This window comes from Cervus elaphus, chromosome 24, assembly GCF_910594005.1.
Source record: "Cervus elaphus chromosome 24, mCerEla1.1, whole genome shotgun sequence".
Taxonomy (NCBI): Eukaryota; Metazoa; Chordata; class Mammalia; order Artiodactyla; family Cervidae; genus Cervus; species Cervus elaphus.
Genome location: NC_057838.1, coordinates 63852312 through 63868148, shown reverse-complemented (window position 1 = coordinate 63868148; position 15837 = coordinate 63852312). Strand labels below are relative to the sequence as shown.

The 15837-nt window shown below is 37.6% G+C and overlaps 1 protein-coding gene across 2 annotated transcripts in view; it reads right to left on the bottom strand.

Moving 5' to 3' along the window:
- LRRC2 (leucine rich repeat containing 2) overlaps positions 1-15837 on the bottom strand; it is a 36603-nt gene continuing 20766 nt past the window's right edge. For both annotated transcript variants that reach the window (XM_043885546.1, XM_043885547.1), the window contains exons 5-9: positions 11324-11460; positions 9518-9663; positions 7750-7905; positions 5115-5251; positions 1-2011 (exon numbers count right to left, since the gene is read on the bottom strand). In XM_043885546.1, the coding sequence (XP_043741481.1) occupies positions 1962-2011; positions 5115-5251; positions 7750-7905; positions 9518-9663; positions 11324-11460 (626 nt within the window). In that variant the 3' untranslated portion in view covers positions 1-1961. The remainder of the gene's footprint in view (positions 2012-5114; positions 5252-7749; positions 7906-9517; positions 9664-11323; positions 11461-15837) is intronic.

Below are 15837 nucleotides of genomic sequence, written 5' to 3'. Positions count from 1 at the left end.
TTATTAAACATAATAAACATTATGGGATGTTATGTAATATGAAATAATTACATATCACTGTATTCAATACTTTTTCAGTTATTTTTATGTAACATCAATATAAGGGGTTTTCTTGCACAAGACTGGTTTTATTGAAATAAATTTTACATGAGTTATGGACAGTCAATTTATGTGAAAGCCCTCATTTCCCCCCCTTTGAGATATATTTCCCATTTGGCTGTTATGTAACATATACTGTGGCGTGAAATAAAATCCCAAAGTCATTCACATAGTACAACTGATAAATTTGCATTATATTTTTAAAGTGCTATAAATAAAAACACAACTGTTTGAGGTTCAATTAAAGTGACTTCTCATTTAATTGAGAAAAGAGACTCTCCTACTCTTTTCACCTCTTAACCTACCTCTCAGAGTTTGCCTTTAAGTTGAAGCAATGCTCTATGGAACCATTACTCTATGGCTTTAGACTGTTCTGCCTGCTTTATATCTGTTGAGGATAAAATATTTAGAAGTATGATTAAACCTATGAAGACAAAATATTGAGTGTCAGTATTAACCACTTTGGTTCTTCAGATAAAGAAATAAAACTTGCTCACTTCTAGTCCCGATTAACTTCTGAAAAACCCAACTGACTTGACTTGTACTGTCCAACATGGTAGTTACCTTTGACTATTTCAATTTAAATGTAATTAAAAATTTCTTCTTCAGTCACACCAGACATTGTTCAAGAGCCCAAGAAGCACATACATCTGTCAGTTACTACATTAGACAGCACAGACGCAGAGCGCTTCCTTCACAGCAGAAAGTTTTATTGGACAGCGCTCAGCTAGACCACACAGGAGTGGATTGATATAAACATATACGAATATATGCAATTTTTCCATCTTAGTCACAAAAGTTACTTGTTTAAACTTATCTTCAACATATTCACAATCTTGTTTATTTTAGCCCAAGATAATAGTATAAAAATAGATATCTGTATGATTTCTCCAAATCCTATCATGTGATACCAAAGTTCAAAGCCCTCTAATGAACTCCTTCTTTGCCAACGGAAACTCAGTCTCCTCTGCTCTCTCTGGACCACAGTGGCTCACCGGTGAGCAAAGCCTTCCCGAGGCACCTGCAGGGGAGCCTTGCGAGGGACTCCTCATCAGTGTGGACTGGTCATTCCTGCTACCTTATGTGACCGTCTTGGAGGATGGGTCCCTGGAGGCAATGCCTCTGCTCCGTGCTCTGGCATGCTCCCTGGGACCCCCAGGAGGCCCACTCGTGGCAGGCTGACCATCCATGTAGGCCCCACCAGGCTTCCCATGATCAGCCAGGCCCACACATCCTCCACTAGAGCGAGCCACCAGGGCACCATCTGAGTCCAATGCCTGGGCAGACAACCCAGCCCGTCTTTCTACCTTCAAGGCCCAGATTATACCTAAAGTCTTTCCTGAAAGCCTAAACTTGGTAAAGTACAACTTAAAACATATGAAAATAGCAATTTGTATAAACCCAAGGAAAACCATCCTCAGTAAAGGAAATGACGCATTAAAACTCTTTCAAAATAACAAAATTAACTCTCATCTGATTAGTTCAATACAAATACTCTTTTCAACACCCCTTTATCCCGGGATCTCTGAAAACAATTCAGTCAACTTCAAAATTTGGTCTTTTAAGTGATAATTTAAAAAAATAACACATTTTCTAAAACATTAAATGTGCATTATTTGGAAACAAGTAAATGCAAATAAACCTTTAAATATCAATATATAAACCCATTTATCGATTCTCCAGTCCACAGAGAGAGGTATTCACATATTTGAAATTTGAAAATCATTTTTCCTAACAACTATGACAGTGGTTTCTAGACTTTGCCGTTAAGCCCAAGCCATTATTCCTCTATGACAACCCACAACAGGAAGACTTATAGCTCCACAGGTCAGGAAGATTCTGTAGTCTTCTGATGGATGGCATCAAAGCTGAAGGCTGAAAGATACTTTAGTGGTATAGCTGGGAACAGAATCTGCAACAAAAAGAAAAAAATATACTCAACCACTCCACATCTTATTATGAAGTGTAACCACATCAAAATACAAATCACTGCCATTTCATACTCCAAGTATAGAGATAAATGCATTTATTTATCACCATTAAGTCAATCACGACAAATGTATAGTCATGCTTTAGAGATATTTATACTCAAGATAGAAAGAAGAATGCATTATTTAAGATTGATTTTTAACTTTTAAATTTATATATATTCTTTTCTGCACTGTGTCTTTGTTGCAGCATGCAATTTTAGTTGCTCTGTGTCATATAGGATCTAGTTCCTCAACCAGGTATCAAACCTGTGTCCCCTGCCTTGGAAGGCGGATTCTTAACCACGGGACCACCAGGGAAGTCCTGAAGATAAACTTATTACTAATTCTCATTCTTTTGCAATCTTTCCAACAACCTTACATAAACTACATCAACATACTGGAAACTGTATGAGCCTAAAATAATAAAAGTTGATAAAATAGAAATATATGGCCAAGGACTATAGATGCCAGGTAGAAGGGAATATGGTTTATAAGAGAAGTCTGGGCTATTCCTAAACCAAGCACCATCTTATTAATAATCATTTTATCATTATTGCTCTTCCCACTGGTTATTGCACACTCTTTCTCTCTTCACAGCCAAATTTTTTCAAAGGATGGTCTATACCAATGGTTCTCAGACTCAAAGCATCAGTATCACCTGGGAACTTGTTAGAAATGTACATTCTCAGGCCCCACTCCAGACCTGATGACTCAAAAATTCTGAGTGGAGCCTGTAGCTGATCTCATGCTCACTAAAGTGTGAGGACCAGGGAGAGGCCTGACTTCTTCAACATTCTTGAATCATACAAGGTTGGATATCCACACAGACTCACTAAATCTACTTTTTAAAACAAATTTATTTATTTATTTAGGCTGCACCCTGCGGCATGTGGGATCTTAGTTCCCTAACCAGGGATTGAACCCTCACCCCCTGCATTGGAAGGCAGAGTCTTAACCACTGGGCCGCCAAGGAAGTCCCACTAAATCTATGTTCTTTCCCTTACAGTGATGAACTCTCTAACTCAGACATTAGTCTGAAAGGGAAGGAGAGAAAAGAGAGAAGACAGCACGATGAAGAAGAAAGAAACTTAAAAAAAGTCAAAGCATATGTCCAACCACATCTAGGTTGATCTATTAAGAAATCACCATTTTTGTAGGTCAAACACAGCTGAATATTGGCAATATCATTTAGTTCAACCTAATATGAATATACGAAGGATGTGTGAGTGTGTGCATGCATGCTCAGTTGCTCATTCATGTCTGACTCTTTGCGACCCTACTGACTGCAGCCCACCAGGCTCCTCTGTCCATGAGATACCCCAGGCAAGAATACTGGAGTGGGTTGCCACTTCCTTCTCCAGGGGATCTCCCCTACCCAGGGATTCAAACCCACATCTTCTGCATCTCCTGCATTGCAGACAGATTCTTTTACCGCTGAGCCACCAGGAAGCCCATATGAAGGAAAGAATTATAATTATTTAGAAATAAACAAATGAATTCAAAACCTATTATCACTAAAGTTAACTTTTAAAATCAAATCATTTTTATTGCTGGCCACATAGATGGAAAGATTAATACCTATTTTCTCTAATCCATTCTTACATTTTTATAATAACACTATAACAGAATTATGAACAAATGAATAAAATACAAGAAAGTTTTCTGCAAGAGGAAAATTATACAACCCAAAGATAAATTTTGATAAATAAATGGTTCTGGTATTTCAGTTTCATGTTTAATATAAATTTCTAATTTATTTCATAACATTTCAGGATTCAGGATTAAGGATGGACGAACACATGAGAGATAACTGTATAGAAATTTTCTTATTTTAACTGGAAAAATTTTACTTTGCCAATAAATGGTATTTTTCATTAATGTCATGAGATACCCGAATACCTGACTGTGACTTATCATCTTCAGATTCCTACTAACAAGGGAGCAGTAAGCTCACATGTATGATACTTTCTGAGAGTGACTGAGGGAACCTGTCCACAAGTGATGTCTTCAGAGTCACGGGGCCAGGGCTATGTCCTTCCTAAATCCACATGCATGACATCTTTCATTCAGGTCTGCACCCAGCTTATCAAAAAAAAGAGAACTGGAAAAATTAAAAGATAACTTGCGGGCACTCACACTCAGAAAAGGAAAAAAAAGAGGCAGCAAAAAAGAAGAACAAAGACTAATTGATGCCTTTCCTTGAGTCTATGTTTCTGACAGGAGGAAGGGGTTCTAAGGCTTCTGGAACACTTTGGAAACAGCCACTGGGAAAAACATTTCCGCCCTTTCCTGAGGTACTGTGACCGCCCTGTTCCTCTGTATCATTTAGTTATGGGAAACCAAAACTAAATGCATCTACTTACTAATCAGCCAGGTGGCACTAGTGGTAAAGAACCAGCCTGCCAATGGAAATGCAAGGGATGTGGGTTCAATCCCTGGGTTAGGAAGATCCTCTGGAAGAGGGCATGGAGACCCACTCTAGCATTCTTGCCTGGAGAACCCCATGGGCAGAGGAGCCTGGAGGGCTACAGTACGTAGGGTCACAAAGAATCGGACATGACTGAAGCGACTTAGCATACACACAATAATCTGTCATTTCGTTTTTTCCTTTTGTGATGTTTTACAGGTGTACTTTGACTTATATAAGAGATGACCTTTTTAAAAGTTAAATTTAAATGGATTTTGACATGGAAACTTCCATTCTATTAATTAAAATACTATTTTATCAGTATCATTTCATTAACAATCCCACCTAAAGCTAGTAATGCAACCTTCACATTTTAAGTGCATGTTTCCCAGCTTCTCTGTCACATGGTTGAGGATGTATTAAGCAAGCTAATACACTAGAAAATTTTGATTACTTAACGAAAGGAAATGTATCTCTATCTTTTTCTTTTTTGGTAAATAGAAAATAATTTACAAAGTAACCTGCCCCTAACCAATCAAGTTTTCTTTAGTTTGGCTTACAGCAATAAATGTGTTGTTGCATGAGTGATTGGAATTCTATACACTCATTTTAAATAATTTTAAATATGAATAACCTACCTCTTTCTTTAAGATCTTCAATATAGGCTTTCATAAATTCTTTATCAAAATATTGGCGATCTCGTTCACTCTCCATCATTTCATCACCATCTTGACACTGGGTGTTCTCAAGAGGATTGTCCTTAAGACTTACAAATCTATTCAAGAGAATATGGAAAATACCACCACTTTCACCTGTGCATTTGTAATTGTGCAAAAATCTTCTCAGAAGTCAACCTTTGTGGCACTAAATCCCAATTTCTCACTTCTTCTTTGAAGTCACAGCTGACCACATAATAATAGTGTCACTGGTGAAATTTCACTGTGCAGTAATCCAATAGGATTACTGGATTCAGTTTATACCAGACTGTGCAGAGGTTTGTTGGGAAAATGAGAGGTACTTAGCCATAGACAGAGGATAGTGGGCATGAGGTGAACGATAATAACACTTCACCTCTCCGTCAGATATGATGCCTTACTATGTTTGATATTACTCCCAATTAGTGACAGCAAACTCTTAAAATGTTGTGGCTGTGTTGAAAAGGACTCAGATGAAATCCCCATCAAAGAAATATTTAAAATATGGACTACTGTGACAAAAAAAAAAAAAAAAAAGCTAAAGGAGACAAACCAAAATGGCATTTGACCTAATTTCTTCACAATGTTGAAAGATCTTTTGATGTGAAAGATTATACAAGTATTTCCATTCAAAATAGGAAATCTTTTCTTGGCTGCTATTGTAGGCCCTACTAAGTCTTGGGGAATTTAGTCTACTCTCTTTGGTTTGTAGAAGAGAAGTTACATACATATATTACAAATATACATATATGTATATATATATGATATCAGCCACATAGCTGCTAGCTTTATATATATATATATATATATCCCAGTTAATTTTCCTCTTAACTTTATTTGATAGCTAAATATGGGGAAAGCAAAAAGGCTTTACTTCTTATATAGCTAAATCCATTTAACTTTTCATTTGCAATTTCTTTCATTGAATTTTTATCACTTTTTTAAATCCAAAAATAAGACATATATCTATATTTTATCATCCTTCATTTTTTATCAAAGTAATCACTGTACCTATCTTAAAATTTGAATAGCTCCTCTCCCATCTCAAAGAAATTTGTCATTGGTCAATCACTGCTTTTACTGAATCTATTTGAAATTATCTTTTACCATGGAAAAATAATTTAATGTTGTTCAATCAGGTGAAGGTATTCCTCCCCTTATCTTCAACTCCCTCTATATCCCTAACCTTCCTCCCTCCCAATTTTTATCTATACTTTTATTTTTTCAACATTTTATTATGAAACTTTTTCAAACATTCAGCAAAGTTGGAAAATGTTACAATGAACGCCCCTGTACCCACTCCTAGGTTCCACATTTAACATTTTACTGTACTTTGCTTTATCACAAACCCATCCACTGATCTACCCACTCCTCTAGCCACCCATCAAGCCACCTGATTTTTTGAAGCATTTCAAAGAACATCACAGACATTGTGTAGATTTACATTGTTAATGTCAACACCATCCACGTTCCAATCTGTAACCACATTTAACTTTTCTATCTTGTTTGCAAGTTTGATTCTAGAGTTGAAAACCAGTTTATAATATTTACATGTTTGTGACAATTATCTGGTAAGTCTTACAGATACCTTCGTATTTTGAAAATGAAACAGCAAAATGTTGTCTGGGCATCTTTATATGCAGACAGTGTTTGCCCAGGGGACAGCCCCGCTGTAGCTGACCACTCAGGGAGCAAATCAGTCCCCTGGGGAATCTCCAAACACAAAACTCCAGGGTCACTCCCTCAGGGCCTCCCTAAAGCAAACCTCACACTTTCGATCAGTGGGCTGGACTCTTGGCGCTGAGTGATCTGCCCAATGAAATCAAGGAGGAGATCTGGAAGGCAGGGGATCACCTGTTTGTATGAAGCTTTCCTTTTGCTCCTTCTGCTTTTAGCACCGTGACTCAGTCTACACCTTCCATACCTGAAATCCGACTACCACTCATCTTTGGAGTCTTCCAGGATATGGCTCATCTCTCGGTTTGCCCTCTGAGCTTCAGCCTATTTCATCCTATTTCTATCAGTCACCAGTATGCCTCTGCTGAGTATCTCCCAGAAATGTGTTGGGACCTCTCATTCTGTGAGGGCCTTAGTTGCTTCCTTCATCATTGTGGGTCTATACGTTTTTTCCCCCTCATTTTAATGGGGTCTCAAGATGGACAGGTGTTAAATACATCATTATGTATCTATCTTCGTTATCATCATTAACCTGGCAATTCTCATTCATTTTATAGCCTCCTTCCTATATTTAATTTGTGGCTTAATCCAGATTTCTTTTTATATGTTACTTATGATTTTATATGTATTTATCTATGTGTGTATGTGTGGTATTTGTGTCCTGGGCACATATCTCTCTGTGCCTTCAGCCAGTAGGTAGCATTTATCCAGAAATTCTCTGAGCTATACCTCCCCATGCCATTGGCCAAAGACTTCAAAATTCCAAGTGAAAGCACCAGAATTTCTTGTTCTCAGAGTAGGAGAACCACCGAACATGGTTCCTGAGACGGAGGCCCAGGCTCCAGGGGCTCCTCGCTCTTACCTTGGGTCTGAATGGGTCTCTACTGGGCCGTCTACTTACTTTAAAGGTGTGGAGGAGTCACAGAGGGCTGTTGGGAGCTCCACCAAGTGGTCCCCGCTGACGACTAACAAGGTGAGCTTCTTTAGGTTAAGCAAGGCATAAGGAAGATAGGTGAGCTTGTTCTTGTATAGGAGAAAGGTCTGCAGTCCTTCTAGCCTAAGAAGATGTGAAAGGGATTAAAACTTAAGGACTTAGCCTCACAGCTAAGAAAAGTGAATTACAGATAAATTCTAGTAGGAAATCCCTACTTAGTTTATTTTTTATATACGATCCTTATAAGAATAAGCTGGCTATACGATTTAAATAAAGTCATATCAGGTGACATGATTTGGGTTTTTTGTTTTTTTAAGTTTTTACTGACTTAGTTGGCAATGGAAGATACAGATATAGCAGCAGGATAAGCAAATTACACAATATATAGTAGGCCATGATGAAACTTATAAAATCAGTGTATCTGCCATTCTATCTAGTATCTACTCTGTTCCCACAGGTAGATATGGGAAAGAAATCATATTAGAGCTGCAGTAAGAATAAACAAATTTTGGTAACATATTTCCTTTTGTGAGAACACAGTTACTATTCTCTCATCATACATTAACTTTAAAATATAAATAAACCTGCAGAGTGAAAAGGAAATGAGCAAAATATGGTCCAAATATGTTTTACTCGGTTTTCCATTTTCTTCTAGCTCACTGCCTGCCTCTCTAGCTTTTTCTTTCACTCATCTGCAAAATTTTGACTGATCCCACAAAATATTTCACAAAGTTCCCCTTGTGTTTCAAACTAAAACAATTCCCACTTAGTCTCATAAACCAGGAAAGCATCCATATATATCACATGTCCCAGGAGTAGAGAAAGGTCATACGAGATGGCATTCAGGACCAAGCCATTTTCAGTTCCTGTGTCCCAACAGCTTACTATGCTACTTTATGATGAACACTATGGATTCCAAGAGTCCAGAAAGTTTGTTTCATTCACACTTTGAACTCAGTCCACTCTCTGGGCCTGCCATACAGAAGCCTAGTAATATTGGCTGATTGAATGAATGAATGAATCTATCATACATGACTCTGTATAATACTTTTTAAAAAATGAAATAGCTACAAGGATAGAATTTGAAAACCTTACTAGGCATATCAATTTTGTTTGAAACATTATGTATAATAAAGCAATAAATGAAACTAATAAAAATTATCCTGATATCCTATATAGAATGATATGTTTCTATTCCACACATAATTTACTTTTCTACTCCTGGGGAGTAAGGGAAAGCTAAAATTCCATTCTACTGAGGACTAAAGTAAAACAAACATGTGTTCAAATTGTGTGTATATATATACACACATATACACATATATATGTGTATATATATTGTGTTTAAACTATATATATATACAGTTGACCCTTGAACAACACAGGTCTGAACTGTGTGAGTCCCAATTCATATGCAGATATTTTTCAACAGTAAATATTACAATATTGCATGGGTCTGTGGTTGGTTGAATCTGCAGATGAAGAGGAACCCCTGGTACAGAGACCAACAAGAAATTATATGCAGATTAAGTCCCTCGTTGTTCAAGGGTCAACTGTACGTGAATATGTATGACGTAGACTGACAACTGTCTTATTCTATAAAGAACCAAACTAATTTCTCAGAAACAAGAAACTCTGGAAAATCAGTTGATCTTTGAAAACATTCATGTGTCAGGCATGTTTAAAATGTTAGCGACTAGTTCATGTACCGCACCTTCAGAATGCAAGTAGCTACCTGTCTATGTCTTGTGGCAGGTCATTCAAGTTATTGTTGCTGATATCCAACCACTGCAAATTAGACATCCGCAGGACACAGATCGGGACACTGGCAAACTTGTTTGCTGAGATATCTACGAATGAAACTTGCTTCAAATTACTTAACTAGGAAGGAATAACAAAATATTCTAATTACTTTTTAAATTTTTCATTTATTTTCTAAAACTTTTATTGGGGTAATCATTGATTTATTACAAGGTTGTGTCTAATTACTTTTTAACAGTGGGAATTAAATTCAACTAATAATTTTTAGATTGACATCTCTTCCCAAAGGCATTTATATCAACATATGCAAAACAGATGAATATAGTATGTATTCTGAACACCTATTGTGTGTTCTTCACTGTGCTACTTTCTGGGGGTGATAAGACTGAATAGCTCACAGTGGCTGCCCTTGAGGGGTTTATACTTTCATAAATGAGCAAGGCAAATTTATGTAGTAAGAACTAGTGTGAGGAAGTTTCCAATTTGCAACATTCAGTAACACAGAGAAAGGAGTGAGGTGAGAGTCAGGGGTCAGGAAAGAGGTCACAGAGAATGGAGTGTTTGAACTGGGTCCTGAGGTTCCTTGACAGGTGGAAAGGTTGTGGAGGAAACTCCGGGTGGGGAACAGCATGTGCAAAGCCAGAGAAGACAAAAAGTGTAAGCCTCAAAGAGTAGTGTGACCTAGTGAAGCCTGTCTTAATGGGTTTTGGCCAATCTTCAGGAGACTCACACTTGAACTGGTAAACAGGCATGGCAAATGATCAGAAATCTCCACTGTTATTCCGAAGGGCATGCCCAACAGGACTTACTTATGGAGTGGACTTGGGGCACGGGAGCAAGAGAGGTCAAAGGTGAGTTGGCTTTGCCGCCAGCCTGCACGTCTGGGAGAGGACTGGGCCTCTCTGTAAAGATGGGAGGGCTGGGGAACGAGAAGCGTGGGGGAGAACTTTGAGCCCTGGTTGTGCCCCCTCACCAGGACCATCCCTCGGCATTTCCTGGGTCACACAGGTGCTAAGAGTGGAAGCAGCCACTCCCTCTCACCCAGAAGTTTCCAGGAAAGAAGAAGAATACGCCTTCCAGGACTAGACAGGCTCAGTGGCCAGGGCCTTGTCAGAGCCTCACCAGCAACACTATTTTTAGTCTATTCATTAGCAGCAGGATTTGTGAGATCCTTATCGCTCTTCAAGCACAAGAAGCCTGTTGAGTTTTATTTAACAACAAAAACTGTTGACTTTCATCTGTTCTATTAGAAAATAATTTAAAATCATTTCCCCAATGAATACAGACAAAAAAGAAACAAATGGATATTTTTTAATTAATGGACTTCTCGAATCATATCTCTGGACTGCTTTACTTATCTGCATTTAAATTTTTAAAAATTTTATCCACTTTATTTATTTCCAATTGCTACCAATTTTTTTCCTCCATTATGGGTAAACAAGTTGGGATCTGCATTATGGATATATTAAGTAGATATTAGATAAAAATACCTTGCATGAAAATAGGATTTATTTTGCCTAGTTTCCTTTTGATAGCAGCTCTGAAATTAAATTTGGGTTCTAGCCAAGTGTAAGCACGTTTCTTTTTTTTTTCTTCTTTTTTTTAAAGCACGTTTCTAAAGACTTTATATTAGCAGGTTTAGGATGATTAAAATGTCATGAAAATGTGACTTAAGTAAAGATGGATTTCATCTTCTAAAATTTCTTCCCCATATTATAGACCATTCCATGTCATAAACCAAGTAAAAGTAAATCACCATGCAAAAATGTTTCTTTCTTACTTCAAAAGGGAGCTCGGTTAATTCTAGATTTCCAGAACAATCCAGTTTCTCTAGATTTTCACAGTCTCCCAGTTCTGGAGGAATGCTCTTCAGACGGTTGAAACTCACGTTGAGTTCCTTGAGGTTCTTCAAACAACCTGTTAGAAAAAATCAACAGACATGGTGCAGGTTCATTAAGGTCTTTTAAGGACAAAAAGCAAAACGAAGATGTAAAACATTTGTATAAATGATGGTGGTGAAGGCATAAAACATAATTTTGCGTTTGTTTTCTAAGCACTCTGATTAAATGTCTGCTCATCTTTTATCCTGAGCATTTTGGTCACAGATCAGAGCATTTTTTGCTTATTTTTTATCTGTTTAATCCTTTGTAAAACTAGAGGCAAGGGGGATGTGGGGGGTTTTGCCTCCACATAGACTGAGTCAGGGCCCAAAACCCACAGAGTGCAACCCTCTCTGAAATCATATGATGAATGAAGTAACAGGTAATGGCTTTGATGTGGTCCAGTTCATAGGGGCAAACTCTGATGGGAAGCAAGCTAAGTACTGAAATACACACAAAGCTCAATGTACATGATAAATGACTTCAACAAGGAGACTGTTCATAGACTGCATGGAATTCATTTATCTTTTGCTTCATATTTGCATTTATTAATTATGACTTATTGTGCTTCTTAAAGAATATGTGTCCTTTTAAAAAGCCTAAATCCCCTTCACAGGCAGGAAGTGAACACACTAAGACTATCAGGCAATAACAGATTGATGGAGAAACACCGCATTCCACTTCTGTCTTGACTGACTAAACATATGACCAATTTCAAATCAGAAACCAGTACAAGAGTAAATATATTTAATATTCCAAAAATCATGTCACGCATGATCTAAAGCATTACTTTAACATTCTTAATCTAATTTTAAAAGTTAGAAAACCAAAAGTATTTTTTACTTTTGCAGAGCAGGCACTCAAAATACAAAATTTCTTGCCATTTTATAAATGAGAAAGGGAAACAAAGAAAGACAGTATATTGGCGGTAGGGCCACTTCTGAGCCAGTTTTTGAGGTCTCACTGTTAGAAGATGATGATGATGTTGTGAAAATCAGTGGCCCCTCTTAACTTACCCACCTGGTATATGCTGCAACTGTAACCTTATAGTCAGGTGTTGGTGTCAAAGTAGTAGGATAGATTTGGGGGCTAATATAAAATAACAAAAGACTATTTCTCTTATGGGGAGGGCTGGGGAACATGTGATCAGACTAATGCTCTCCATAGGCCCAGCTTCTGTAAGACAGGGTCACACTGCACAAACCTTCTTTAGTTCAAATAAGTAAAGTTAAGATTGGCACAGATTGTGTGAATGTTCTAATCTGTCTAGTCTCCAGATTCAGGAGAGTAAATTTATCTATTAAAGAATTACCTGATCTGGTTGGTGGAGGCCTTTGCTCCAGTACTTTAAGGACACAGTTATACCAACCATACATGCATTTATCACAAGAGGATGCAAAGAGAAGATGAGGTAACTGGAGAGAAATCTGTATACAAGTTCCTTCTAGCTAGCGCAAAGAAAAAGTAGTAGCTTTGGAAAGTCTACCTCAGATATAACATTTTAATAATTTACAGACATAAAGAAATTGTATATGCTTGTATTCACATTGTTGTTCTCCTTGCCACTTTTTTTCATGATGCCTGATCTCATTATACAAACACTATTTTTCCTTCCTCAACATCCTGGTAAGAACTTGGCATTATTCATCTGAGATGAACTCAGTAGTCCCCATCAGAGGTAGTGAACAGCATTATCGTCAAGCACCATGAGCTTGAGGTTTCAGGAAAAAAATAGCTTTTCAGTGTGACAAGGGTCCCAAGTCATAAAAACCAAAATAAAACTTTTAAGGCACTGCTATGGTGTGAAAACTCATATGTTGAAATCCTAACGCCCAAAGGTGATGTTATTATTAGTAGGTGGGGTCTTTGGGAGCTAATTACGTTTGGGTAAAATCACGAGGGTGGAGCTCCATGAGGGATCCATGGTCTTTAGAAAAGATCCCACAGAGCTCCCTGGCCCCTTCGACCACATGAGGATTCAGTAAGAAGTGTGCAACCCAGAAAAAGTCCCTCCGTCCACCATGCTGGCACTCCGATCTCAGACTCCAGAACTGTGAGCAAAAAAAATTATTTTGTTTATAAACCACCCAGTCTGTTTTTTTTATAGCGGTCTGAATGGACTAAGACAGGCATCATAGCTCCAGCATATTATATTTCTAAAGAGCTAATGAGTCTATCCTTTCCTGCAATGTTCTAGGATCTTTTCCAACTGAAATGAAATCTCCCTATTTATATAGCCCATTCTCCCAGGGCCCTCAGACCTAATTGCCAGTGAGCAGAATATAATCCAATTGGGGTATAATTTGTTGTCCAGAGGCTTCTAGCTTCTAGAGCCCAAAGAAAGCCTTAAGGAATTTACATACTTTAAATTAGTTGAGTAAACAGTTTTATACTACTTCAATAATTAGCTATTTTAAACCCATTTAATGATAATTCCTCAGAGTTAAGAGGACCACTAACTGTCATGCTTAATTCCTTAATGTCAAATGTCAGAAATAATTGTCCTGATAATGAGAAACAGGCTACCCCACTTGGTGACCACTTCCCCTCACCCCCTCTCCTCAGCCAATGCTCAGTTGTTCTCTAAGACAGCTCTGTAAGAGATCCAGTTCCAACTCCTTTACAAAAGACAGCCGTTCAACATAAAAGAGCTAAAAAAAAAAAAAAAAACACAACTCTTCAGTCCTCTTTCTGGCCTATCACATTCTGTTGATTTTTTTTTAAAATTTATCTCTAGTGCGTAAGGAGTTATACCTACTCCACCAGGAAAAGGCCATGTCTTGAATTAGTATGTGTTTAGTTCTTTTCAGCACATTTGGAATGATTTGTTCTAAATGTCCACAATAGTTGTGTTTGAAAAGAAGATATATTCCAAACACTCCAAGTTAATAACTCAACTAGCATCCAAGAAGCAAGCAAGCAACAGAAAATAATTCCCTAGAATAAAACAAGGGCTAGTTATATCGCCTAAATGATTCCAAGACTCTCTTTTTCTTATTTGACCCTTACTTTTCTTATGAATCCCTACATAATGATAAAAATTTTATACTCATCCATCACAAGAATCTTCAAACTAGGGATATGATCTATTTCTCAGCCACATGAGGAGAATTTTTGTGACTCTGCCAAAGTCACAGGTATATTTGGCTGAATTATATTCAATTGACTTGAAATAGACTTGAAGTTACAAGTTGGATATGATACTTATGTATGACTTATATCCAGTATAGAATGTGTAGTTTCTGAGATTTCTTTCCCCTCCCCTCCCACAGTGTTTTTGACATGCAGAAACACTCAACTAGGGAATTGTAAAGGTGGCAAATATTATTTAAAAAATCACCTAGTCTGACCCCTTATCCTATAAAGGAGGATACTAAGATGCAAAAAAATGAAAGTATTTGCCCAAGTTACTCAGACTAGAATTGTATCTTTAGAATCTTAGATCAAGTATCCAATTACTTAGTTTAAATGTAAAATATTTAAAGAACAAGTTAAATAAAGCATACCATAATCATCACTCAGCCATTAGGGAGAATGAGGAAGGATAGGATATTCTGATATTGAAAAAAAACATTTATGTAACGATAACAATGATGATGATGAGAGTGGTGAAGTGAAAGTCACTCAGTCGTGTCTGACTCTTTGTGACCCCTTGGACTATACAGTTCACGGAATCCTCCAGGCCAGAATACTGGAGTGGGTAGCCGTTCCCTTCTCCAGGGGATCTTCCCAATCGAGGGATCCAACCTAGGTCTCCTGCGTTGCAGGTGGATTCTTTACCAGCTGAGCCACCAGGGAAGCCTGATGATAGTGGCGGTGGCTAGCAAATGTGGAGGGCTTATCTGTTCTAAATGCTTTCTTTGTATTAATTATTTAATCCTTACAACAACCTTGGGAAGTAGATATTATTATTATCACCATTTTACAGATAGAGAAACTGAAAACCAGTGAGTGACCTGCCTAAGGTGACCTTCCAGTAAGTGAAAGACCCAATCAGCCTGACCCTAGAGTCCATCCCCATCTTCATGGTATGATAAGGGAAAACAAGGCTTAGGCTGGAGAATATGGTGTAAGCTCTTCTATGGAAGTATGTTTAGTGTGCATATACGTTAACACAAGCATACATATAAATATATTTAACAGGCATATACTTTAACATATATTAATAAATATGGCTACAGTGTAGAGCTCTAGAAGAACATTGGATATGTGTATAATTTTGATACCCAGGAAACAATCCTTGCTGAGAGAGTTGACTTTACATTTTATGTCTTTCTAGAATGTTTCATTATTTTGCCCTGCTAGTGACAGAGGTTTGTGGGGATGACATGTCTCCAGAAAGACATGAGTGTCTTAGAAGAATCATAACAACTATGTGGCCAGAACGGCCATGTGCTTCACACATGAGAGAAAG